This window comes from Bufo gargarizans, chromosome 2 (assembly GCF_014858855.1).
Source record: "Bufo gargarizans isolate SCDJY-AF-19 chromosome 2, ASM1485885v1, whole genome shotgun sequence".
NCBI classification, from domain to species: Eukaryota; Metazoa; Chordata; class Amphibia; order Anura; family Bufonidae; genus Bufo; species Bufo gargarizans.
The window spans coordinates 586,052,689-586,076,972 of record NC_058081.1 but is presented as its reverse complement, the minus strand read 5'-3'; the positions used below and the strand labels follow the sequence as shown (position 1 = coordinate 586,076,972).

General features: G+C 43.8%; 1 protein-coding gene across 2 annotated transcripts in view; it reads left to right on the top strand.

Moving 5' to 3' along the window:
• The window catches only part of GPR157 (G protein-coupled receptor 157), a 31,869-nt gene extending 11,182 nt beyond the window's left edge, over positions 1-20,687 (top strand). For both annotated transcript variants that reach the window (XM_044281831.1, XM_044281832.1), the window contains exons 3-5: positions 14,952-15,165; positions 16,574-16,765; positions 18,785-20,687. In XM_044281831.1, the coding sequence (XP_044137766.1) occupies positions 14,952-15,165; positions 16,574-16,765; positions 18,785-19,009 (631 nt within the window). In that variant the 3' untranslated portion in view covers positions 19,010-20,687. The remainder of the gene's footprint in view (positions 1-14,951; positions 15,166-16,573; positions 16,766-18,784) is intronic.
• Positions 20,688-24,284: the final 3,597 nt, after the last annotated feature.

The following is a 24,284-nucleotide window of genomic DNA, read 5'->3' as shown; positions in this document are numbered from 1 at the left end:
TCTATAGCAATCATACCGATAGCAAGGGCATTAAGGATTTGCCTTTAGTCAGTTGGCAGAAGAAATTTCAGCTGTTACTCCTAGAGATGAAATTTTGCAGATAATTCCTTCCTTGTTCTCTTTGGAGTTCTTATGTGACTTCTCTTTAGACTCACGGCAGTTTGCGTTTATATAAATGGCATCACCTAACTTTGCATGTAGTTGAAACCCTGGAATGGCAATATGTCTTCAAAAAATTAATTTTATTTCTCTGCTCATTGAGCCGAGCTTCCTCATTGGTGACCGCCTTGCTAAGATCCTGAAGAGCCTAAATGTGAAGAAAGGCCATATTTTTCCTTCTTCTACAAAGAATACACCTATGGTTCTAAAAATTAGAGGAGATTTTCCTCTAAAAGGCTTTGAAAGCCCTTTTCTTCTGAGGATAAAAATGACCAGAAATTTAAAAGGCGTTCTGATGGTCTCAGTTCCCAGAAGACGCGTACCTCAAATCCTAAAAGGGAGTTCTTATGCCACACCTTAGGTTGTCCTTGTAGGAGCCAGGCATCGCCTAGAATTTGCTACTGCTCTTCCATCCAGGTTTCTGATAAATTCAGACAGAATCTCTCAGGTAGTTATACTACTCGACACGTTTCTGCAAAAGGGCATTAGAGATCATACCAGATTACTCACAAAGGGATGTGGTTCTACTCCCCAGATTTTGCTGTGACCAAGCCAGCCAACAAATGGCGCTTAATTATAGACCTAAGAGACCTCAACAAGACTCTTATCAGAAAAAGACGTTCAGGATGGAGATGCTCAAATCTGTGATCTTCATTCAACAGGTAGACTTCATGGTCAAACTTGACATGTTGGATGCCTATTTACATGTTCCCATCCACAAGAATCGTAGAAGATATCTGAGAGTGGTACATGACAAATACATAGTGATTTACAATTTTCAGTTCAGAGCCCTTCCTTTCAGACTCTCTTCTGATCCATGGGTGTTTACAAAGATATTGGGAGTGTTAGCTGCCAATCTGAAGTTAGAAGGAATATGAATGATTCCCTATTTAGACCACTGGTTACTGAAAGCAACTTCCAGAGATGCCTTGTTTCTGCATATTTAAACCACCATTTATTGCCTTCAAACACATGGGTTCCACTACCAAAAGTCAGAATTTGTTCAAGTGACTCGACTTACATTCAGATTTAACTGTGCCAGCAGTTATCCACGCACATACAACAGGATCTACAGCTACTTCATGGGCAGAACTTGCTGAGGTTCTTCTGTTCTGTCAAACTTCTTCCTGGCTTCAGCTAGGACCTTTGTGAATCATTGTTGGATTCACATTACAGAGGGATGTTTGGCCTTCAGCACAGAAAAGTCTTATAGTGATGTGTTCCTCTATCCCCCTGACACCTCTGGCTTCTTAAATCCCTAAGTGCTGCCGAGGATGGATGAATAAATTTCCAGCTACTGTGGTGATATCCCATCGACAACTCAACAGATTTGTAATTTAGGATGTCAGTAAAGCCGGGTGTCAACTGCTATGGGAGCTGTAGTGCTGTCGTGTTGGCTGATATTAATCTTCTTTTAAGCTACACTATAAATTAGGGTCTATCTTTAGCCCCTCCTGACCATACACATGTTAGCGGCTGAATGATCATTTGGTCAGTAACTTTCTTTCCCATTAACATGCAATACTCTGCAGAGAATACATATTTATTAAGTAGAGAAAGGGGTGTAAACTGCTGCCGACTATTTTCATTGCCACTTATGTATTCTTCTGCAAAATCCAAGGACTCCATTCCCGTTAGCTTGTTGGCCAGTTAGACCCATTTGTATGACCAGCTTTGTGGTGAGAGATGGAGTAGTGGGGGCAATGCCCTACGACACATATAGAAAATTAATTATTGATTGATTGCAAAGTAGGTTTAAATGTGAGTAGGATATCTATGAATTGTAGGAATACCTTTCCCAGTCATTGCCCGTTCTCTTATCTTGTGGAAAAATCCAATGTTTATTTTCTGCAGAATCCTAGGCTGATCCTCAGATTTCTGTTGCACAGTTTCCTGGTTTGAAGGCCGTGGGTCCAACCATGGATTAAACCCATTAGGTAAGGTTGGACACCCACAACGGTATATAAGTATATGTTTATTTATTTACTTCTAAGGGGTGGGAATTTGTTAATGAAATATATTTTGAAAAATGATCACTGTTAAATCATTAACAGATTTAATAGTGATCATTAAGATGAGAATACCCCTTTAATGAAATAAATGAACTTTGCATGATATTCAATTTTTACGAGTTTCACCTGTATACCTTACATGCCCCAACATGGGCCATAGACAGAGTGGACTGGAGAGGACCTCATCTATGAAAGAGTAGGGAGCAGATAAGCAGAAATCGGCTATTGTGAATGGTGGATCCTGCACGATCTATCTGTTTTTCTATCTAATCTACAGTATCTATCTTACAGTCATTTGTACAGAACAAGAATTGTCATTTTATTATTGGGCTTAGTGTAAATAGGCAGGATTTTAGGATTTAAAAAAAAAAAAAAAGTGACATGGAAAATTTAAAAATATCCACCAAAACTCCTTTAAAAATATGTTTTAAGATAAAAACTTGATTTAAGCAATAGGTCATTTTGTAATGACACATTCCTTTTAACACAAGCAATCCTTCATTTGTATATAGTGTTCAGGTTCAGCCAGTTTTATGACGGAAGACACAGATGAGGACATTTATTAAGACTGGTGTTTTACATATCTATCTTAATCTATCCTCCCTGGCATCAGATGAACCACAATAATTAAGAGGCACACACCTCTTAATTGTGCCACATCTGTACAGGTCTGTGCTCCAGAATGGAAATCTATGTCAGCAACTGGGCTCGTATAGATTTCAGGTATAATCTGCTAATAAATGTGCTGGGCCAGGCTCTCTGCCCTGCTCTGCCCACTTTTTGGAAAAGTGGCCAGTGGGGCACAACGCCTTCATAGATTCACATTTATGACTTTTCAAAGCCAGAACACTGGTGTAGGGGAATGGTAAAGGTCCCCCACATTGGTAGGCTCATTGGATCCTGGGGTATGTCTTGGCAAATTTGCAAATGGGAAAAGCAATTAAACGACTGCTTTGGTCTTCATTCACAATATGCATGTTCCGTTGGGCTTGTGCCTGTTGGGTCTTCAGTTGTACCTCTATCCTCCGCCATGTGGCCCTTGTGCCCCAGGTATCATTTGCGTGTGTCAGCAACACTCACTGAGTCTTAAGGGGGTTGTGCCTTAAAATCCTTCTGTGCTCTGCACTGAAGAGGGGCAGTCGCCTCAAAACAGCTTTCTGGAGGTGAGGTACTGGCTTGGTGATAGTCCCAAGTTATGTCTAAAGGTCTGTTTGAAAAGGTTGAACATTGACTTATTGACTTATAGGATAGCTACCTTCCAACTGGTAGCACAAGAGACACAGCCTTTACTTTTTGGAAAGAGAGCCAGTTTGCATACTTATTTTCCAGAGGAGCATTGCATGGCCTGTAAGACGACTCCTACTCTCCTTAAAGAGAAATGGTACCCCTTGGATCCACACGTGACTGAAACTTTGTGGATTTGCCATTGTAGAATTTGGTGCTGCTAATCTGCAGAGTGGTAGAGTGCCAGCAAAGCTTGTTGAAATTTTAAGAAATCTAATCTACACGCTGCATAAAAAACGGAGAGTAAATTGACCTGTGGTGTGGATGTGAAATCTGCATCATGTCAAATTATGCTCTGGATCTCCGCTCTGGATTTCATCCTTTGCAGTGAAGAGGGTGAAGTCCACAGCCATTTTCATGGCAAAAATCACATTTAATAGATGCGGTTTTTACAACATTTTTCGCCGCAGTCCTGCCCGCAGGGAAAAGCCAATCCCACAATTACAAGTATAAAAAAGGGCAGCACTCCAGGAAATAAAAATTAAGAACACTCTTTATTCACCTCAGTGGCAATGGCGACGTTTCGGCAAAATAACAGGACACAGTGAACAATATATATATATATATATATATACACCCACAAATAATTACATCATATCATGTGACCAATACATACTCAGTGAATTAACTCTTTGGTGTCAGAATACATAAGATAAAAGCCTATCATAATCACAAAATTACATGATAGTTGTGATAAAATGCTGCTATAGCTATTAAAACATAAGTGAAGTTACATATGACATATACAGATACATTTCATTCCTTTATATAGCCTCTGAACATCATATCTTTGTATAGCCAAAGTGCTGAAATAGTTAATAGTGTAAAGTGACATGTGCAAGTGATTAGTAATGCTGAGGAGAGATAACACGAAAGCTGCTCATTCACTGACGTCACGTGCCTGCTCCTCCCACTAGGCGGCGCAGGCGCGTGATGTCAGTGAGCGCCGCCCGCACTGCCCGTTACCGGAGCTGAGAGTAAGGTACCCTAGTAAACAGATGAGCGCTGATTAAAGTTAAAGTTACGGATTACAGTTTATAAATGTATACTCCTCTGAGCAGCAGGGAGGGGGATCTGTGGATGGCACTGTTATGGGGAGGGGGATCTGTGGATGGCACTGTTATGGGGAGGGGGATCTGTGGATGGCACTGTTATGGGGAGGGGGATCTGTGGATGGCACTGTTATGGGGAGGGGGATCTGTGGATGGCACTGTTATGGGGAGGGGGATCTGTGGATGGCACTGTTATGGGGAGGGGGATCTGTGGATGGCACTGTTATGGGGAGGGGGATCTGTGGATGGCACTGTTATGGGGAGGGGGATCTGTGGATGGCACTGTTATGGGGAGGGGGATCTGTGGATGGCACTGTTATGGGGAGGGGGATCTGTGGATGGCACTGTTATGGGGAGGGGGATCTGTGGATGGCACTGTTATGGGGAGGGGGATCTGTGGATGGCACTGTTATGGGGAGGGGGATCTGTGGATGGCACTGTTATGGGGAGGGGGATCTGTGGATGGCACTGTTATGGGGAGGGGGATCTGTGGATGGCACTGTTATGGGGAGGGGGATCTGTGGATGACACTGTTATGGGGAGGGGGATCTGTGGATGACACTGTTATGGGGAGGGGGATCTGTGGATGACACTGTTATGGGGAGGGGAATCTGTGGATGACACTGTTATGGGGAGGGGGATCTGTGGATGGCACTGTTATGGGGAGGGGCAGGGCTCCAGATGGCGACCAAAATGGTCGCCAATGCGACTTAGAATTTACAAATGGCGACAAGACTTTTTAGTCTTGTCGCCATTTGCGACTAGACCCTCCGCGGCAGCTCTGCAGCTGAACAGCGGCGGGCACAGGAGCTGAAAGTTCTCTGCCGCCGCCGATGTTCTTCTCAGTCTGAGTCAGCTCGGTCACAGCACACAGACAATAGCAGAGCCGCTGGCAGCAGGGAGGGGAGGGGCTGGGAGGAGCGTAATCTGATCCTAGAGTGGAAGCTGCTTCTGCCAGCCCCTCCCCTCCCCGCCCACCAACCAATCAGAGCTGAGGCAAGGCGAGGCAAGCACTAGCAGCTCAGAGTCACTGACAAGTACAGGGAGAAAGAATCGAATGAGTCACAGGTGAAAAGAACTAAAGATCCGACTTGTGACTCATTCGATTCTTTCTTAGACTCCCTGTACAGTGTGCCGCCCCCCCCCCCCCCCCCCCACACAGTATAAGAAACATTGGTGGCACAGTGGGAAGTGCCAATGAGGGTTAAAGAATAATTTTAAAAAATTAACTCACCTCCTCCAGTTGATCGAGTAGCTGCCGGTCTCCTGTTCTTGCTTCAGGACCTGTGGTGATGTCTGGTGATGAATCATGTGATGAATCATGTGATGTATCATGTGATGAGCACAGTGATGTCACCACAGGTCCTTTGACAGGTCCTGAAGAAAGAACAGAAGACGATCAATTGGAGGAGGTGAGTTAATTTTTATTTTATTTTTTTAACCCTCATTGGCACTGCCCACTGCGCCACCAATGTTCATTATATTGAGGGGGGGCACACTGCACCACCAATGTTTATTATACTGGGGTGTTTGGGGGGGGTGCACACTGCGCCACCAATGTTTATTATATTGAGGGGGGCACACTGCGCCCCCCAATGTTTATTATACTGGGGTGTTGGGCGGGTGCGCACTGCGCCACCAATGTTTATTATATTGAGGGGGGCACACTGCGCCACCAATGTTTATTATACTGGGGTGTTGGGGGGGGGGGGGTGCGCACTGCGCCACCAATGTTTCTTATATTGAGGGGGGCACACTGCGCCACCAATGTTTATTATACTGGGGTGTTGGGGGGGGGTGCGCACTGCGCCACCAATGTTTCTTATATTGGGGGGGCGCACTGCGCCACCGATGTTTATCAAACTGGGGTGTGGGGGGGGGGCACACTATGTCACCAATGTTTATTATATTGGGGGCGCACACTGCGCCACCAATGTTTATCATACTGGGGTGATGGGGGGGCGCACTGCGCCACCAATGTTTATTATATTGACCTACTAAGCATTCTGTATTAAAGAATGCTATTATTTTCCCTTAGAACCATGTTATAAGGGAAAATAATACAGTGAATAGACTTTCATCCTAGCAACCATGAGTGAAAATCGCACCGCATCCGCACTTGCTTGCAATTTTCACGCAGCCCCATTAGCTTCTATGGGGCCTGCGTTGCGTGAAAAACGCACAACATAGAACATGCTGCGATTTTCACGCAACGCACAAGTGATGTGTGAAAATCACCGCTCATGTGCACAGCCCCATAGAAGTGAATGGGTCCGGATTTAGTGCGGGTGCATTCCGGTATTTTGAATGCCAGATCCGGCACTGATACATTCCTATGGGAAAAAATGCTGGATCCGGCATTCAGGCAAATCTTCAGGTTTTTTTCGCCGGAGATATAACCGTAGCATGCTGCAGTTTTCTCTTTTGCCTGATCAGTCAAAATGACTGAACTGAAGACATCCTGATGCATCCTGGACGGATTACTCTCCATTCAGAATGCATGGGGATATGCCTGATCAGTTCTTTTCCGATATTGAGCCCCTGTGACGGAACTCTATGCCGGAAAAGAAAAACACTAGTGTGAAAGTACCCTAAAATATTAAGTTTAAATCCCCCCTTTCCCAATTTACATATAAAATATATAAAGAATAAATAAACATATTACATAGCGCTGTCCAAACTATTAAATTATTAAAAAATATCTCCTATGCGGTGAGCATTCGCCATTTTTCGTCACCTTGTCACCCCAAAAAATAGGATAGGACCGAATTATGGGCCGAAGATTTCATAATATGCAAAATGCACGCGGTATTGAGTATCGCAATACTTTATGGTGACGAAAGCGAATAAAAATTTTGGTATCAAAACAACCCTATGCCGATCTGATCGGAGTAGCGTTGTCACGATACCAAAATTTTGATTCGGTTTCGATTTGGCGACTAAAAATTAGATTTGGCTCCTAAATTTTTCAGTTCAGGAGCCAATGGCTACCAGGTATTTTTTTTAGTCTAGAGCACTGGGGAGGGGGATCTGTGGATGGCACTGTTATGGGGAGGGGGATCTGTGGATGGCACTGTTATGGGGAGGGGGATCTGTGGATGACACTGTTATGGGGAGGGGGATCTGTGGATGACACTGTTATGGGGAGGGGGATCTGTGGATGACACTGTTATGGGAGGGGGATCTGTGGATGACACTGTTATGGGGAGGGGGATCTGTGGATGACACTGTTATGGGGAGGGGGATCTGCGGATGACACTGTTATGGGGAGGGGGATCTGTGGATGACACTGTTATAAGGGGGGTGGATCTGTGGATGACACATATAGCATAAGATGCTATATAGTGTTATCCATAGATTCCCCCCCCCCCCCCCCATAGCAGTGACATCCACTGATCCCCCTGCCCATAACAGTGCCGTCCACAGATCCCCCTCCCCATAACAGTGCCATCCACAGATCCCAGTCAGTTCCCTGGACTGGAGAAGATCGTCTTGAAGACAGGGAGGGCTGGGCTTTCAGGGGTAGTCTTATATGGCGAGTATAGCCCAAACCCTTTTATTTTAAATGGAAAAGTTGGGGGTCGTCTTCTACGCCCAGTCATCTAATACGCCGGAAAAAATAAATAAAAAAGTGTCTCTGTTCCTGAATTCATTGCTGACACTTGTGCCTTGAAGTATTCTGTATGACTCTTATTTGCTATGTTCTCTTATGAGCACTTAACACACAAGTGCATGTTGCTTTCAGGGCAGCAATTACACACTTATCTGAACACTCTGTGACTTCTTGACTTATAGGAAAAAAATATATAAAAATAGTTTATTTTTATACATCTAAGAACTAGGTGCCCTGTAAAACTGACCATACACATTCAGGAACTGTCCACTGACCTCTCCATACATCTCTCAATACATAAGGAGCAAGGAATAAGCTGCTGCTAGACACCTCTCCATTGAGAGTTAAAGGATCAGGCATGCAAAATGTAACATGCTCAATCCTTCTTTCTCTCTTGCATCATCTCTCTACCTCCATAGACTTCAGATATTTGGCCAGCCTTGCCAAAATGTAATGTATATCGCCAGGGGTGCACCACCAATGAGGCCAGGTGAGGCGATCGCCTCAGGCAGCACCAGGTAGGGGCAGAAGGAGGGCAGCGGAAGAGCCATGGGCAAAGAGCGCTTTCATTGTGGCAAAGGGGTTAGGTTAAGAAATTTGGCAATCCCTCATCAAAGACTGTTTAATAATTTCCAAGGCAACCTTCACATTCTGTTTATTCTGAACAAGGCCTCATGCACACGACTGTTGTGTGTTTTGTGGTCCGCAAATAGCGGATCCGCAAAACAAGCATGGAGTCAGTGTGCATTCCGCAATTTGCGGAACAGCATGGACAGCCATTAATATAACTGCCTATTCTTGTCCGCAAAACATGGACAAGAATAGGACAGGTTATATATATTTTTTTTACGGAGCAACGGATGCAGACAGCACACAGAGTGCTGTCCGCATTTTGTGCCGCCCCATTGAAGTAAATGGGTCCGCATCCGAGCCGCCAAAACTGCGGCATGGATGCGGACCAAAAAAATGGCTGTGTGCATGAGGCCTAAGTTGTACATGTCGTTACCTGATCTCTCTATTGCTCCTTTTATTTTCTAGACTTGTTCAATGTGCCTACTTGTGGAGCTGCAAGTTCAGAGCTCAGTGGGCATTCCCTGTGAGGCATGCTTTTTCTCTCTTCTTCTGTTACCACTTTAACTTGTCCTCATACGGGCATAGTTGCGCAAACTGCAAAATGGTTTACATAGATTTGCAGAGGAACTGCAAACACAAAACGGTAGGCTATGAAAAGGTCTTTCAAACCCATGCAATCATCAGCCTTGCTGAATGTCCAGCAGCATTTCACCTCCTGGTTCTTTTACAAGAGCCACTCATTACTAACGTCAAGCAGCTGCTTTAAAGCTTAGTCTGGAATAGGGTGCGTGCCTCCGGGGGGATTATCCCAGGAATTTGGCCCTATGTGGTATGTGATCTTATCAGAACTTCTCTGAACGAATTGGTGTAATGTATGTTTGGAATAATACTTTATTGAATTAATGAGCAGATTAGTCCTAGAAGTAAACTTTTTTTGATGTGATCTTTATCCATCCGGTATTGGCTAAACCCATATTAATGGGGGTTATTAAATGGAAAGCCTGTTTAACAGGGCATCAAAAAAATGCCATAGAACCAAGTAGATTTTCAAGAGACATTGTCCAGTATAAAGTATAGGGTTTTCTTTCTTTGACTATATCTGCTTTTCTTTTTTTAAATATGGTGTACTAAAGGGATTTTCTGGGGTTAAAAAAAAAATAATGTAAACATCCAAGTGTTGAAATTGCATAAAATAATAATATAACTTGGGCTACTTTCACACTTGCGTTCAGAGCGGATCCGTCTGAGACGGAATCCGCTCATATAATGCAGACGATGGATCCGTTCAGAATGGATTAGTCTGCATTATATTGTAAAAAAAATTCTAAGTGTGAAAGAAGCCGCAGACGGATCCGTCCAGACTTTACATTGAAAGTCAATAGGGGACGGATCCGTTTGAAAGTTGAGCCATATTGTGTCAAATTCAAACGGATCCGTCCCCATTGACTTACATTGTAAGTCTGGACGGATCAGTTTGCCTCCGCACGGCAAGCAGCGTTCGGGTGTCCGCCTGCTGAGTGGAGCCCAAACACTGCCAGACTGATGCGTTCTGAGCGGATCCGCATCCACTCAGAATGCATTAGGGCTGGACAGATCCGTTAGGGGCCACTTGTGAGAGCCTTCAAACGGAACTCGCAAGCGGAGCCCCGAACGCAAATGTGAAAGTAGCCTTACCTGCTAAATCCTCCGCTGCTGATATCCGTGATCAGTGTATCAGCATTGCTGCACATTAAAGGTCAAGCGGCAGCACTGGACCACTAAGTAATGGTTCTTATCTTATTATTTTATGTAATTCCACCCCACCCCCTTGGCACATTTTTTATTTATTTTTTTTATACTCAGGACAACCCCTATTTTACAACCTCTTTTTGCCATCAGTAAAAGGAATCCTTGCTTTCTCACAAAGCATACAAACTCATCCTGATAACAGAACCGCATCAGTCCATTATCATTCAGCATAAGCACATATCTCTTCCTTCATGATTTACAAGCTTAATGCTTACACTGATGCATTATAACAAAACCTCGGCTGTGAACAACAGGTGGGAACAGTTTTTATCCATTCCATCCATAGATGACTGTTTCCACTCTCTGATCCAGATCTGAGGAAACCACACAACGTATAGTAGACGTCATCTGAACATAAATGGAGCAGAGATAAAATGCAATCCTATAAACCGTATACTGTAGACCCTAGTGGGGTCATTTATCAAACTTGTGTAAAGTAGAACTGGCTTAGTTGCCCATAACAACCAATCAGATTCCACCTTTCATTTTTCACAGCTCCTTTGGAAAATGAAAGGTGGGATCTAATTGGTCGCTATGGGAAACTAAGCCAGTTCTACTTTACACCAGTTTGATAAATGACCCCGAGGGTGTCTACAGATGTCTTGTTGCCTTGTATACATATAGGTCTGCATAGGAGCTGTACACGTAGGACATTTTATACCGAGACTATTTGCAAGGTTCCTTTTTTCATTATAGAGGTGTTGCAGCAAATGCTTGTTTTGGTGGACATGGCCTTGGGGTCTGCCATCTCATAAACGGTGCCTCTGTCCTGGTGTCGCTTCATTCTTGGAATTGGCAGGGGTTCCAATAGTCAGACCTCACCAATCAGAAAGTCGTGGTCTACCCTAGTGATATGCCATCACTTTCAGAAATGGGAAACCCCTTTAACGCAGCCCAGTTTAGTCCTAGTTTATCCATTTTTATTTTTTATTAATATTATTATTTTCATATCTGCATTTGGAAAGCAGTAATCTTTTTATTTTTTCATTACCATACCCATATGAGGGCTTGATTTTGCAGGGAAAGCTGTATTTTAAGGGCACCATTTTGGGATACATCAGGTGAATTTTATAACTTTTAAAAAATTTGGGAGGCCATAGTCAGGGCCGTATTTCTCATAAGTCACTTAAGGGGACATGCCTAGGATGCCGCCCAAAAAGGGGACAGCACCAGAGGGACAAATTGTAACTTTTTATACTGTTCCCACCTCCAGTTTGCTGGGAAGGGGGGGGGGGGTACTGCCAGCAGCAACCGTGCCAGCTGTGTCTGTGAGTAAAACTCAAAGCCGCCTGAGTCTGGACCCCACAGCCTGCACGTAAGGCAGAAAAGGAAGGAAAAGAGAGAGGGGAGTGGCTCTCCTCCATGTCCTCAGGCTGATTGGTGGAGCAGCAGTGAGCGGGGGCTGCTGCTCCACATCCACTAATCAGCTCAGTCACACAGACTCGCGCCCACTGCGCTAAGGAGGAGTATAGAGCGCCCAGAGTGTGTTACTCACCCAGCCAGCACCTGCCCGCTTCTGAGTGTCAGTGGTTTCTGGACTGGCAGGACTCCACGAACTGGGTGATGAGAAGAGTCAGAGAAAGAGAGGATGTAATGAACGGGAGCTCAGGGGCCAATTAGAATTCTTGGACAGTAAATGTAACTGTAACCCCCCCCCCCCTTATCCTGCTAGGAACTGTAATTGGCCCCTGCAGTACATGGGTGCCTACTTAATGATAAAGGGGGGTTACAGTCACATTTATTGTCCAGGGAGCTTCCTCCCTCTGTTTAACCACTCCCATTCTGTGATCATGGTTAACCATAGCATCTGAGGGGTTAAACTGCCGGGATCGGGTTTGCACAGTGAGAGCTGGGCAGCTACTCTATAATACAGCTGGCACCTGCAAGTGATGATGTGGATCCAGCTCCTGAACCCGTGCCTTCGTCATGACATACTGTTACGGCATCGAGGGTTAAGGATCCGCACTCTTAGACGTAACATTATGTCATGGAGCGAGGAAGGGTATAAGGCGAAACCTGGCACATTGAACATGCAGTAAGTGCTGTAAGGTATTTATTCAAATTTCTGCTCCCTCTGGGTTTGGGAGCCCAATGATTCATCTTATTAGACTGACAGCCATCCCTGTATGTACGTACAGAGATGTCACTCACTGACTAGGACCGCCCACTGGACTCCTATATATCAATCTGCTCTATAACATGCTTCCCACAGCTCGCCATGCATGTGCAGTGTGACCGGTACTCTAGTAAGCAAGGGTTACTGCTAATGGAAGAGGAGGTCAGGAGTATATTTTGTGTGATTTATTGTACTACGTGAAATATTTTCTAATATGTATTTTGCCAGTAAACACTAGAACTCGATTCTCATGGTGTCTCTAGAGCTTTGCAGTGAAAAGTCTGGTCTTCTACATGTGGTTGGGATGAGGACCAACTCTGCTTCTCGCATGAAGTCAGACACAACGTAAACTGCCTGAGTCATTGGTATCACAAGCTGCAACCTGAGACCTTCCGGCCGAAGGCTAGGAATATTTATAGCTTAGCAGATCAGTCAGTCACTTACCTTGGCTTCTCCTTGTTATAGTCGAGTAGACTTTGTATTAGGGCTCATGCACACGAACGTGCCTGTTCTGCGGTCCGCAAATTGGACAACGGATGCAGACAGCACAGCTGCCCCATTGAAGTGAATGGTTCCGCATCCGAGCCGCAAAAAATGTGACTTGGATGCAGAGCAAAAACAAGTTTGTATGAATGCGCCCTTATACGGTTTCCTTTTTAAAACTTGTCTAATTTTTTATTTTTTTGTTACAAATCTGACACAATGAAATTTCCTAAATTCTGTGCGTAATATCAGAAATGCACCTTCCTTGGTGGAATACAATACAGGGTAAGGCGCATTTTTTTAATAAAACCAGTCAGCTCACCATTAAATCCCGTCAATGGAAACATGTCAAGTGCACTTGAGACACATTGATAGTAGTGCAACAGACACGTGCTCCGAGCTCAGACACGCTCTGTCTAAGAGGGGGTGGGGAATCCGTAATGCGGCAAGTCTGCCGGCTGTGCACTGCGCCTGCGCTCAAAATAGCAAGAGCTTACCTAACAAGATGGACGTGCTCCGTCTAAGGGGACTAAAAGGAAAGAAAGTAATGTGATTGGCAGCTGGAACGTCAAGCCCCATAAGTTTACACTGGATAGTGAAGGCCACAGTGTTTTGTTTTTTTTTACTTTTGTTTTTTACTCTATTAGGGTGAATAGGACTTTACACTCTCCCTGCCGCCCTGTGCTTTGTCCACACAGCAGCAGGGAGCTTACTATGGCAGCCAGGGCTTCAGCGGGACTCCCTCCTTCTCCACTATGCTAGTGAAGAGGCCATGGCATGCGCTGAGAGCGGCGCTTGCCATGTTCTTTAACTGATACTAGGCAGCGCAGCCTAGTCTGAAAGTATCGATTGTGATATTATGTCTGTATAAATTTATATGACTGCACAACCCCTTTAAAGGGAACCTGCCATGCCGGTATTCCACTGTTAGCTATGCACATTTTCTTATCAATACAAGCATGTTGTCCCCGATGCCTCCTTTCTTTCTGTTTTTTCGTTTCATGGTTGTTAAGAAAATGTACTTTTATATCTTTCTTCTGCCATATATTGATGATCATCTTGACGTCAAGGATGCTGGCTCTTGCATCCCCCAACTCCTGCTTCCCGCCCCATGATTGATGCTTCCCAGCAGCAGCCACATCATCCGCTTGCATCTCAACATCTCGCTCACATCTTGCACAGGCGCCCTCTGACTCCCAGACCACTGAAGAGTTGTCATGTGTGTCACCATGACAGGCGCACAGTCTCCCATGACTGGCGCATATGCAGAAAATTTCTGAAGCCAGTGGCAGTACACCAAGCTTCACAGCGCAGGCGCACTTGAGGAGACGGAGTGCGCCTGTGCGATATGTGAGCAAGATGTTGAGAAGCTAGAGGAGGACATGGCCACTGCTGTGAAGCATCAATCATGGATCGATGCTCAATCATGGGCGGATAATAGGGCAGATTATTGGGAATGGACGTCCCTGCAAAAGCTCATTCCAGACACTCTGCCCATGTAAAGATGCAGCAGATCACCTGATGAACAAGCAAAACTCTTGTTCATCGGGAGAAATTGTTGTTCGTGCAGGCACCTAAATTATATTTTATGGGCAGCAAATCGTGCGGTCTAAACAGTGATCTGCTACGCAGAAACAATGCCGCTGTATGAGGACGGGCGATAGCAATCCCTCGTTCTCATACTGTGGAGGTGATTGCTGCATGTAAATGCAGAGCTTCACCTCCACTTGATCAACAGCCTACTGTCGGGAAGAAAACGCTTCCTTCCCGACAATCTGCAGCTCTTCGGCCTGTGTAAATCCACCTTTGTTGTCTCCTGTTCCATCTAAATATTATGGGATGAATTGCTTTCTTTCTTACTTTTCCGGCAGCTGGGGCATTCCTCTGGTGATCACTGTGGCTGCAGTGTGCCTCCAGAAGATCGGTTATGATGCCTCCTATGTCTCGGTTGGTTGGTGCTGGGTCAACATAGACGCTGAAGACAAGCTGATATGGATGCTTCTGACTGGGAAGGCTTGGGAGATCCTGGCGTATCTGGTCTTACCTGTGCTGTACCTACGAATAAAGAAGCACATCGGCAGAGCGGTATGTACTCCCATCTCATCACCCATCATCATGCACAAATCATTGGTGAATGTGAAGTCATCTCAGGCCCTTCTGGGGTTGACTTTGCTTGTCACAAGCAGTTATCATCTGTAATGTATATTGTAGCTGCGGTAACATTCCTGTAGTTCAGCAAATATCCATCCATCCCCATAGTCTTCATGAAAGTGAAAGTAGAAGATATACCAGTGTGTCTTCATAATGAGCAAGAAGTGATTGGAGAGTCTGAAATGAACTAGTGTATAGCAAGAGGGCGGTCGAATTTCAAAATATGTTTGGAGTTTTTAGTGTCGTACCATGCATACCCTGACCCCTCAAACGAAAGGGATGAAAAGGTTTACTGCATTAAAGGGGTTGTCTCATTTCAGTAAATGGCATTTGTCATGTAAAATACAAGGCTGTGATTGTCCATATTGCCTCCTGTGCTGGCTTGATTCATTTCCATTACATTATACACTGCTCGATTCCAAGGGTTATGACTAGGCTTGAGCGAATTGAGCTTCGGCTCATAGATTCAAAATCGATTTGTTCAATAACTTTGGCGTTTAATGTTGTTTCCATACAGCATTAAAATGTATTGGCTCCGTGTAGCCAAACGTTGTCTCTCCTGATGTCACGCGAGACTTCGCTGAATTACTATGGTATTCCTATCTGCATATTTAAAAACATTTTAAAATAGGAATCCGAAGTGGGCTTTGGTACCGAGGTACCAGCCAGTACTGAAGCCCACTTCGCATTCCTATTTGAAAATGTTTTAAAATATGCAGATAAGAATACTGTATTAATTCACCCCAGAATGGGAATACCCCATAGAGGTGTTGATTTTTTTTTTTTTTTTTTTTTTTGTTCTAGAGCCCCAATGCAAAATATGCGACAGGACCAAACATTGTCACCCCTCATGTATACAGATCGCTATCTATGGCTCCTGAATGTGACCACAAGCTCAACCCCCCCCCCCCCCCCCCCCATAATTACATTTTAACAATTAATGCACTGTACATGAACAGTATTCTAAAAGCAGATACTTTGTTGTACATAATGCTAACACCAGGGGGCGTAAGATGGTTATACTTCTTCACTTAGCATGCCTACAGTAATGACTAAACCATTAACCGAATACTGTGTGTCACAGTGGAAGGGTTGTCACGGTATTCAGTAGTGTTCAGGCGGCACAGATTTAAGATTGCCCCATTTATATAAATTGCCGCATCATAAACAGACCAATTAACTTGATGGTAATTGATATGTGTTCATGCGTGGATGAAGAAACCTACCTGTTCATGATAGGTGTTCCCAGATTTGGTCATCCACGCATCTTACAGGTAATTACGTGGAGCATTGCATTTAAGTGCTGGCTGCTGCCCATGATGTCACCTCTTCCTTCTTTCAGCATAGGGCGTTGTCAGAATACCGTCCGATCCTGACGACAACTCCTGTGTACCAGCCTAGAGCCATAGCAGACAAGAAGCTCGTTTTCATCCCCATCATCTTCATCTTTCTCCGAATCTGGAGCACCATACGCTTCATTTTGACTCTCTGTGATTCTCCAGTGGTACACAACCCCATCCTGGTCGTATTGCATGTAAGTTGGATCATGTTCTTAGTACAGATCTGTCCACCCTTACCTTTTCTTGAATTTAGTGATGGACTCCAATTTTGCACAAAACAAATTAATACATGCTAGCAAACCCCTGACAGGCTGCAGTTCACAACACAATCACAAGAGATATCTTGTGATGCAATATCTCAAAATAATGTTTTTTTGTTTTAGTTTTTTTAATAAAAAAATAAATAAATAAAAAAGAGCTGGTAATCTTGTGCCACACAGAATTAATATGCTGATCTTACTGCAAAAGGTAAGGGAGGGCATTTATGTAAATCTCTTAATCTAACGACCACCACCTGTCATATCTTAAAGAGGACCTATCCCCTCTCCTGACTGGTCTGTCTTAGGCTACTTTCACACTTGCGGCAGAGGATTCTGTCAGGCAGTTCCGTCACGGGAACTGCCTACCGGATCCGGCAATCCGGAGGTAAAAGGATGGCATTTGTCAGACGGATGCGGATCCGTCTGACAAATGTATTAAAATGCCGGATCTGTCTCTCCGGTGTCATCCGGAAAAACGGATCCGGTATTTTTTTCCCAACAAATTTAAAGGTCTGTGCATGCGCGGACCAGAAGAACGGATCCATTATTGCGGCAAGTGTTCAGGATTTTTGGCCAAAAAATGTAAGAGGGACTAAACTGATGCACACTGAACAGAATGCTCTCCATTCAGAATGCATTAGGATAAAACTGATCAGTTCTTTTTCTATTCTTATCACTGTAGTGTGCCATTCCTTTACTATTCCTGCTAGAAGTTTACAAATAATAAATTGCTAGCAGTCTTCAGTAAAGGTACTGCTGGGTGTTACCTGTAGCGGGTGTGTCTGACCCAGTGCCGCCAGTGTCAGACTGTGCAGGGACTGATAACACCCATCTGTACCTTTACTGCAAGCAGCAGACAATTCATTCAAAACATTCTAATAGAAATAATAGAGGAACATAAGAATAGATACCACAGAACTGTTATTACATGGGGGATGCAAGCCGTTACTAAAACAATCAGGAGAGGTGACAGGTCCTCTTTAAAGCAATGCATAATTTACCTTGGTGTCTCCGAACTACATAGGTGTTTGACTTAATTTATTAACCTCTACACTGGTATCACCTCCAACGTGGCTGAAAATATATGGATATATCAGCCCATTGGTTCAAGAACATCCTGACCCATGGCCACAGAGCACAGCCCCACATAAATAGGGTGCCTTCTGTGGTCTGCACTGCAGGTAGCAACATTTTTTTTTATTTTACATCCGGGTCATAATGGCACAGTTGTTTTCTTGTAGTCTCCAAATTCATGAGCTGCTGCGTCCCTCCCACTCCCACTATAATTGATAACTCTTTTCCTATGCTCTATATAGAGAGAAGGCTGCCAATCAGTTGTGGGGGACCCAGCTGGGGGACATCCTGTCTCCTCCAGCTTGAAGAGGACCTGCCACCAAAAAATGCAATGCAGTCTGAAAGCACCATGTTGCATGAACAGGAGAAGCTTAGCAGATTGATGTATAGTATTATTGGAAAAGATTCAGTAAAGCTTGTAGTTGTTACATTTCTATCTGCAGCCCTGTGAAGTGCTATCGGTACAGGAGGGAGGAGTTAGCAGTGACTGACAGCTATCTCTGTATACACACAATGCTATCAGTCACTGCTAACACCTCCTCCTGTACCGATAGCTGTTCACAGGAGGTAGAAAAAGCTGAGATATAAATGTAAAAATTACAGGTATTACTGAATCTTTTCCCAGAAAAATATACATCCGTCTGCTCAGCTCCTCCTGCTCTATAACATGCTGCTGTCAGATTGCATTGCATTTTTTGGTGACAGGTTCTTTTTAATGTCAGGGGACCCTGCTAACAAGAAGGGACTGACAAAAAGCAGAGAACGCCTTTAAGTTTTCAGCGTCTTAGTTTAGCCTCTTTGCTTTATTGTAAAAAGTAATATGTTGGCACATTGGATCATGCATTTGCATACATAATTGCTTCTTTTTTTCATCACCAGGGCATTGGAAATAGTTTCCAGGGAGGAGCGAACTGCATCATGTTTGTTCTATGCACTCGTGTTATCAGGACACGTCTGCTGACATCACTAAGATGCTGCTGCAAGTCTGCCGGGCCGGGGGACTTCAGAGAAAGTGCCGTGTCTGAGGGACATGCATCTGGCTATGGCTCAACAGGAGAAACCCAAGACAACCAAAAAGGGTCTCCTCACCTACCCAGCACTTGATCCTTCTGCAGTCAGTGCTCACAATCTATCTGTGGAAATCCTATGCATCTTCCCCTTAGACTTCAGTTAGCGCAGACAGATTTGACCTCTTTAACTGGTGTAATGGATGGGCTGACGTTATATAGAGGTTATTTTCTGTACAGAATGTGATACGTAGAATGATTCAAAGATGTGCACTTTATGTACCCACTGTCCTGAGTTTACAGTACTTTTGTGTGGGGCTGAACAGATCTCAGGAGCCAGGTCGCCAATGCATGTAGAAGCTTGTCACTGGCATCTAACTTGACTATTGATGCCTATTACTAAATTTCCTGCCTGGCCACTTTAAAAATCAGATTGGCCCCTGAAGTGATGCAATTCGGCTATACCTGTCTATTATGGACACTCCACTAGTTGGCCTGCCAACAATTTACTAGAATGGTGTGAAGGGCATTGGTGACCTCTGTCCACAGCCACCAGTCACATGCCAGCTTTTAGCACTCTTTTGTATATAAAAGCTAGTACTGTACATGATTGATTAGTTATTGTGGATATGGCTAGTACTGTATTCACATTAGCCTTGAGGGCCTTTTATAAAATCTCCCACAAGTGACCTCCGAAATCGTCCCTACCTCTACCGGACTCTCAGGCTCCACTGACTGTTACTAGTAGTAGCACTTTTTGTAATATGTAATGGTTTGGGTTGTAGATTTTCATTCTTTGGGGTATTGTAGTGTAAGTGTTTCTGTGCCACAACCTAAAAGGGTTGCCCCACAAACAACATTTGTCACCTTTCTACAGCATAGGTGGCTAAATGTATGATCTCCAACAGCCTGACTAATGGGATACCCACTGATCGTGAAGGTCTACGGGTCTTCTTTGTGAATAGATCGGTGGTGCGCATGTGTGGCCTCCACTCCATTCACTTCTATAAGAGTGTTAGAGATAGCCGAGCACTGTACTCACCAGCCCCTAGGCACTGAATAGAGTGGCGGTCACACGTGCGTGACCACGCCAGAAACTAGTGTCCCAGCGATCATACATTTATATTTTATAAGCTATCCTGTGGATGCATGTTGTTTGTAGGTGAACCCTTTTAATCTTATTCTTCAGAGTGAAGCCAAGGAATCTTTACTCTGATCCAGTGATCTATGCAATCTTTTCAAATGGGGGATGAATTTGTCTTGTATGTTATTTCCCATACTCCTAAGACAATGACACTAGTGTTTCTTATTTATATGATGTTCATACTGAAGACTTCAATAATCACCTTGCCTTCAAAAACTATTTTTTTTCTACAAGTCCACTTTATAGCACTCTTGTAACTGTACTGCTCCATACCAGATCTGCGCCAGGAAGTTTACTTGGATCCCTGTGTATCTAAATGGCTGGTATTGGTTAGTCTCACTGTTGCTCATCCTATGGCTATGGATTGGACATGTGTAATTCTGCCTCCCCACCAGCACTGTCATAGTCTCCAAAATCTGTGTAGCTGCACCATAAGTTTTATTAGTGGCCTTGTTGATCAGAGAGGTAGAGTATTTCTAGTGCTCCTTATATATTCTTTGAGAAACCTTTTAAGCTTATGTAAATTTTTTGTTCCGCTCCAGTGCATAAAAAAAAAAAAGATATCTACAGCTACTATACAAACATACATGTCTCCGTGGTAACTGAATACACACAAACCTATGTACTGTAGCCTGATCACGCATCCTCCCTTTTGGTAAGTCATTACTACTTCTTGTAACTTGACTTGAAGCAGAGAACAGATGGGAGTAGAACTGCAGGATCAGACTACACAGAGTTTGTTTGTAGTCTGTTGCTATGTAGACACATAGGTCTGCATCGAAGCTGTAGACACAAAACGGTAGAATGCAAACTATTTCAGAATTGCTTTACATTTTATTTTAGATAGGAGCAGTAAATTAGCGACATCCCAGGGTAATCTCCCCTCTGGCATTTATATCCTATCCACAGGATGTGCCATAAATGTCTGATTGCTGTGGATCTCTTCTCTGGGACCCACACCTGTCTCTAGAATGGGTTTCCCCTGACCACGTCCCGTTGGCTGTCATATCCAGGCTGTGAGAGGTGGCCATAGTTTAAGGTAACAACTAAGCTCACTGTACAGTAAGCTCGGCTGCCTAGGTGCTGCCACCAGCTTAACTGGGTGAGGTAGAATAGGGTTAGGGGACTCCCACTATGGAGAAAGACATAGGTCCCTCTTCAGGACCCGCAACTATCAGACATTTTTGACATATCTTGTGAATATACCATGAATGTCTAAGATGAGAATACCCCAAAAAGATAAAATGGAATTTGTTTTGAAATGGCTTTCCTTTATGTTTCAAGATTTTTCAGGTTTCCGGTTCTAAGAATTTCAGTGTGCAATTTGTGAACATCAGGCAAGGTCTCCAAGGCGGCCAGAGACCTAAGATTGCTGGAAGATACCGCCTTGTCTGATGTGTACTAGGCAGCTGCGGATGAGAAAATGTTATGTTCCTATGGGGCTTGCTGTGTCGCTGGAACGTGGGTGCTCAAGTGAAACAAATGTTTTATTTAGCACCAAGAATAGATTAGATAATTCTACGATCATGGTTTTAAAATCTGATGAATAAAAAGCTACATACCGGTAAGTGAGGCTCGCTATTAATCTGGAGCAGGGTAACATCTCTGTGGGCTCCTCTTGTTTTTCAGACACGGAAGCTCCATTTATTTCTTCCTTTGGCTTTTGTTACTTGAAATTGTATTTGGAAACTGATATACACTTTTTTCATATTTATAAACAGTGTGCGGTGTGTTTATTTCCAGTCATGCAGCTTCTGTGTATGAATTATAATATTAGAAGCGTCCATGTACTGTATGAAGCAGCGGTACCAGGATTATTCTGCAAAATGCACTGGTAAACTTTGTAATTCGCTCTCTGCTCATAATGGAGTAGCATATGAATACCTCAGCTGGTTTGGTTTAGTGTATCAGTGTAGATAAAATGTATCAGGGCCTGGGGTGCATTTATTATTTATTTCACCCACTTATATAGAGCTGACACATTCTGCAGTGCTTTACAGATATTATCATCACTTGCTATCTTCAGTGGAGCTCACAATCTAACTTCCCTATCAGGATGTGTTTGGGGTCTGGGAGGAAACCAAGGTAGCCGAGCAAAACTCGCACAAACACGGTTAGATTTAAACCTAAGACCCCAGTGTTGTACCCACTTGGGTACATTATTCTCTTAATGTGTAATCCCATACATGAGCATCATTATACTTATGGGGTTGTATGGTGAGGGCTGTTCCTCTGAGACGGCTCCATACACTGCGGGTTCTGGCTGTATGATACAACAGACAGCCGGCGGCAATGACCGGGATCGACGATGACGCCAAACCTGGTCATCTAACCCTTCAGATGTCACTTTCAATAGCGAAAAAATTAGTACATATTACACCAGTACAGTTTGGACCAAGACTAGCGTATGAAATAAAGTGTAATAAAAAATTGCATTACTATAAAGCCTGTTGCCGTTTATCACCTGGAACCAACATCAGTCTATATAAAATCTATCCACATATGTCCACACCCTAGGTCACCAGTGCATTTGGTCAATATAGCCTGTTGTAACTGGCTGCATGCATTCTGAAGACACAGCCGACAGCCTAAAGCCTCATGCGCTTGGCTTTGATGTATTGTAGGCCCTTTTGTTCAAAATCATATACATTATCAAATCATGTTGTCTAATCTACATTATCTGACCTTGCTGTAACACCACTCTATAAAAATATAGCAGTATGCATGTCTTCATAGTAATATATACCACTGTATTCAGGATGTGGACTACAGCTGTGTGCATAAAACTTGTATGGGGAAGTTCCTTATATAACACTACCACACCCGTACTTACTGGAGATCCGGTCCTGACAATGTCTGTCTGTGAGATATTTGCTGCTCGGAAATCCTGCTGTGCCACTGCAGCAGGTGAAGAAACTTCTCTTTTTCTTACAGAAACCTTAAAGGGGTATTCCAGTTATAACAGTTGACCCCTTATTCACAAGAATGGGGACCCCCATACCCTTGGGCTTCCTCCATCCTGAAACGAATGGAGTGGCGAGACAAGCATGCACACTGCCTGTTCTGTCCAGCAGGTTTAGAAAATGATTATAGATCACGTCTGCCTCAGTCATGGTATCTCAGGGGTGTTTAGTGTGGTTATAGCACCATCAAGTTGTATTACACTTTGTTTTCCTATAAAAAATACTACTGCATTGTGGGAGTGCAAGGCATCCTGGGAAAGAGAAGTCTCCAGGACACATCATCAGAGATGTCCTATGCATGTCTCCTTCTCAAACTCCATTATCCTTGCAAAATCATATCTGGTGAGATCTACCTCTGGTGCAGGGATATTGTGCTATGCAGAGCTTTTTAGTTAGTCGTAATTGTTACTCAGGGAGCTATTACTGTTAAATAGGTATGCAATCCTATGTATAGGCAGCCATTTTACCATGTGCCTTCACTGATGACTGTTAAAGGGAACCTGTCACCTGGATTTTGTGTATAGAGCTGAGGACATGGGTTGCTAGATGGCCGCTAGCACATCTGCAATATCCAGTCCCCATAGCTCTGTGTGCTTTTATTGTGTAAGAAAACCGATTTGATACATATGCAAATTAACCTGAGAAGAGTCCTGTCCCTGACTCATCTCAAGGACAGGACTCATCTCAGGTTAATTTGCATATGTATCAAATCGGTTTTTTTTTACACAATAAAAGCACACAGAGCTATGGGGACTGGGTATTGCGGATGTGCTAGCGGCCGTCTAGCAACCCATGTCCTCAGCTCTATACCCAAAATCCCGGTGACAGGTTCCCTTTAATGTTATAGTACATGCAATTCTATGCTTAATACTTATACATGCTATTTGAATTCTTGTAGTTTTACCAATCAATCGTATACAATCAATTAATCACATATGTAGGACCTATTGACCAATAAACATATTAGACTACAAAGAACAGTCCTATTTAGAAGACAGAAATGGTTTATGCTGAATGTCAGACTGCATACTGTGTGAACGTGTATGAAGACTAAAAAGTAAAACATGCTAGTTACCAGCGATGGTGGATCTGAATATACGGCATCGCCACCACACATGCGGTCCTGCGTACAAGATTGCAGCGGCTGCCATACAGTCACAAGAAGTGAGAGTGCAGCTTCCAGCAAAGTAGCACGATCCAGACCAACGCTGAAGTCTGTTCCTACCTAGACTGAGTCCGTACAGAGACATCAAGCAGCCAGCAAA